The sequence below is a fragment of the Aotus nancymaae genome, unplaced genomic scaffold (assembly GCF_030222135.1).
Source record: "Aotus nancymaae isolate 86718 unplaced genomic scaffold, 86718_ANA_hifiasm-v0.15.2.pri h1tg000043l, whole genome shotgun sequence".
Classification (NCBI taxonomy): domain Eukaryota; kingdom Metazoa; phylum Chordata; class Mammalia; order Primates; family Aotidae; genus Aotus; species Aotus nancymaae.
Window position 1 is genome coordinate 14686763 of NW_026988457.1, and position 3433 is coordinate 14690195.

The window sequence follows — 3433 nt, forward strand, 5'->3', positions numbered from 1 at the left end:
TATCTGTTTGGTTAGCATGTTTGCAGATCTGTCTCTCTTGGACTGAATCACGGAAATATCAGGTTTGGCCTACTTTTCATATGACCAGTAGCAGGTGGAGTCGGGAAGATCAGATTGGAGATACCATACGGCAGGCTTCAGCTGAACTTAGCAAATGGGCTCAGTAAGGCTTTAGTGGAACTGGAGTTCAATGGGCAAAGACTGACCAAGGCAGACCCACTGGCAGGGCCAGCAGCATCAGATGGATTGTGGGTTGCTCAGAAACAAGAGTTAGGACCTGATAAGAGAGTGAGGCACACTGGAGCTGAGCCTAGAGTGGGAACACAGAAGCAACTGTGGCAGAAACCAAGGCCTGGTTCTGAGGAGGCCTTGCAAATCTTGGGTTGACTTTTGCTGTTTTTCCCACCCAGCATCCACTCTCTCTTCTTGTGATTACAGCACTTTGATTCTGTTGGGCCCACTCCTCCCTCACTATTCTATATATGGTTCCAGAGAAGCCGACTTTTCCCTAGGGTCCAGGGTAAAGCTAGGCTAAGCCATTCATTGCATTCCATCCCCCATCCCTGGGATTGGTTCAGGGATGGGCACAGGACCCAAATAAGGCCAACCAGGGGCCAATGACACTGAATTCCAGAATGATTGAGTAGATGGGAAAGTGGACTCAATATCTTTGGCTGGACCCAAAACCCAAAAAAGGTGTAAGGGCTTAATCTGCTGCCACTATCTTATTACCACGTGTACTCTGTCTAAAGTCAACACGGAGGAAGATAGCCCTGTGAAATGGAGGGAGAGAGAAAACCTAAACCTTAATGGCATTGTTTGGCCCCTGAGTTCAGCTGAACCTGAAGTCATCAAGTACTATCCTTAGTCTTTACCAGTAAATCCATTTTGATTTAAGTACCTGTATTAGTCTGTTCTCATGATGCTAATAAAGACATACCTGAGACTGGGTAATTTATAAAGGAATGAAGTTTAATTGACTCACAGTTCCACATGGCTGGTGAGGCCTCACAATCATGACGGAAGCTGAATGAGGAGCAAAGTCATGTCTTGCATGGCAACAGGCAAGAGAGCTTGTGCAGGGGAACTCCCATTTATAAAACCATCAGATCTTGTGAGACTTATTCACTTCCATGAGAAAAGTATGGAGGAAACCACCCCATGATTCAATTATCTTCACCTGGCCCTGCCCTTGACACATGGGGATTATTACAATTCGAGGTGAGATTGTGGTGGGGACACAGACAAACCATATCAGCTTTTTGGGGTTGGGTCTCTTGTCATCTGCAATGAGATGGGTCATTTTCTGATACAGGATTACATAGAATCTGTCTCATTACCAATTTTTAAAATCCATTTTGAGCCAGGGTGGCTTAGGCTCCATAAAAATGCCATAGCTGTGCATTTTTTTTTCTCAAGTGCCCAAAGGTTGTGTTCTCTGGATAAGAGAACAGGGAGAGGGCTCTTCGGGTAAAGATGGCGGAGCGCAGGTACAGCTTTTTGCTGACTACATTCAACCCATCTGGTAAACTTGTCCAGATTGAATATGCTTTGGCTGCTGTAGCTGGAGGAGCCCCGTCAGTGGGAATTAAAGCTGCAAATGGTGTGATATTAGCAACTGAGAAAAAACAGAAATCCATTCTGTATGATGAGCGAAGTGTACCCAAAGTAGAACCAATTACCGAGCATATAGGTTTGGTGTACAGTGGCATGGGCCCAGATTACAGAGTGCTTGTGCACAGAGCTCGAAAACTAGCTCAACAGTACTATCTTGTGTACCAAGAACCCATTCCCACAGCTCAGCTGGTACAGAGAGTAGCTTCTGTGATGCAAGAATATACTCAGTCAGGTGGTGTTCGTCCATTTGGAGTTTCTTTACTTATTTGCGGATGGAATGAGAGGCGACCATATTTATTTCAGTCAGATCCATCTGGAGCATACTTTGCCTGGAAAGCTACAGCAATGGGAAAGAACTATGTAAATGGGAAAACTTTCCTTGAGAAAAGATATAATGAAGATCTGGAACTTGAAGATGCCATTCATACAGCCATCTTAACCCTAAAGGAAAGCTTTGAAGGGCAAATGACAGAGGATAACATAGAAGTTGGAATCTGCAATGAAGCTGGATTTCGGAGGCTTACTCCAACTGAAGTTAAGGATTACCTGGCTGCCATAGCATAACAGTGAAGTCCCTGAAAAATCAAGAATTTCAGATAATCTGTCTACTTAAACACGTTTAAAGTATGTTTTGTTTTGCAGACTTTTTGCATACTTATTTCTACTTGGTTTAAATCGACTGTTTCTAAAATGACTTGTAAATCCTAATAAACTGCTAAACCCACCTCCCAGCCTTTTAGGAGTTGCTAAAATTTTAAATTATTTCCTGCTTTGTTATCATAGTTGATTTCTGAAGACTACATTGCAAAGCAGAATGATGAAGTCACTTTTTTTAGTTGTCAGCCAATTTTGGTTAAGTCAAATCTTACCACCCTCTTCACTACCAGATGTTGCCTGTGTTTCCATAAAGCAAAATGCTGATTTTGGTAAAAACATCGCTGCTTCTAGAGCTGGAAGGATCTGCAGACTTTCATGGATGCATGGGACAAGAAAAGCTTAGGTGTTTTTAGGTGCCATTAGGTAATGATCAGTGAAATCCTACGGTGCTCTATGAGATTGTATTGGGGCTATGAAGAGTGGTAAGCCGAACAGGTCTCCATGGGAGATATATTATGTAAGTAAATAAACTGGTTTGCTGGTTCCTGTCAGTTGTCTCCATCATGAGTAGGTAAATGTTTTAAAGGAACCCCTTAGATTTTGTTAGACTTTTTAAACTCAAGGATGAGCATAAGTGTTTGAAATAAAATGTTAATACTTAAGTGTCAAAAAAAAAAAAAAAAGAGAGAACAGGGAGAAGGTGTAGGTAAACCTATGACTAGGTTGATGGTATGATCATAAGGATGATGCAGGAAGCCTTCACCCTCTCCTAATCACAGCACTTCTTAGGTAAAGATGGTCCAAGTGATGCTTTCACATGGACAGTTCTGGTATGGATGGGCCCAGCAGTCCTGCAGGATGGCCCAGCACTCAAACTCAGAGATAACACCATGAGCTATCCAAGCAGTGAGTGGTTCCTGAACACAGGATCACAAGGACTGTGAAGAATAAATGGATTGAAGGAGTAGTCAACCAATCATTGAGAACATTGATTTCCAGTGGTCACTGAAAGCCTCTGAGACTTCTGTATCTCAAGTATTCTGTAGTCCACTGCAAGTACCACCAGATGGCTGGATTTTTATTGTCTAGACTGTGTGTAGTTTGTGAAGTATAACCTAGTGAATTTCTCTAGATTTTCCAGATTGTCCCATAACCTTTGTCTTAGTGTTTTCTGACCTGGTGTTTCCTGCTGTTTCCTACTCTTACTGCACACAGGTTC

At 42.6% G+C, this 3433-nt stretch overlaps 1 protein-coding gene across 1 annotated transcript; it reads left to right on the forward strand.

Annotated features, from left to right (window-relative positions):
* The first annotated feature begins 1476 nt into the window (after positions 1-1476).
* On the forward strand, positions 1477-2342 carry LOC105731676 (proteasome subunit alpha type-2-like). Its single transcript, XM_064361804.1, has one exon. It carries the CDS (start codon positions 1477-1479, stop codon positions 2179-2181), a length of 705 nt encoding a protein of 234 aa, XP_064217874.1. The 3' UTR covers positions 2182-2342.
* The last annotated feature ends 1091 nt before the right edge of the window (positions 2343-3433 follow it).

What these genes read in the sequence shown, in the direction of transcription:
- LOC105731676 (XM_064361804.1), top strand. Translation starts at nt 1,477, where the DNA reads ATGGCGGAGCGCAGGTACAGCTTTTTGCTGACTACATTCAACCCATCT.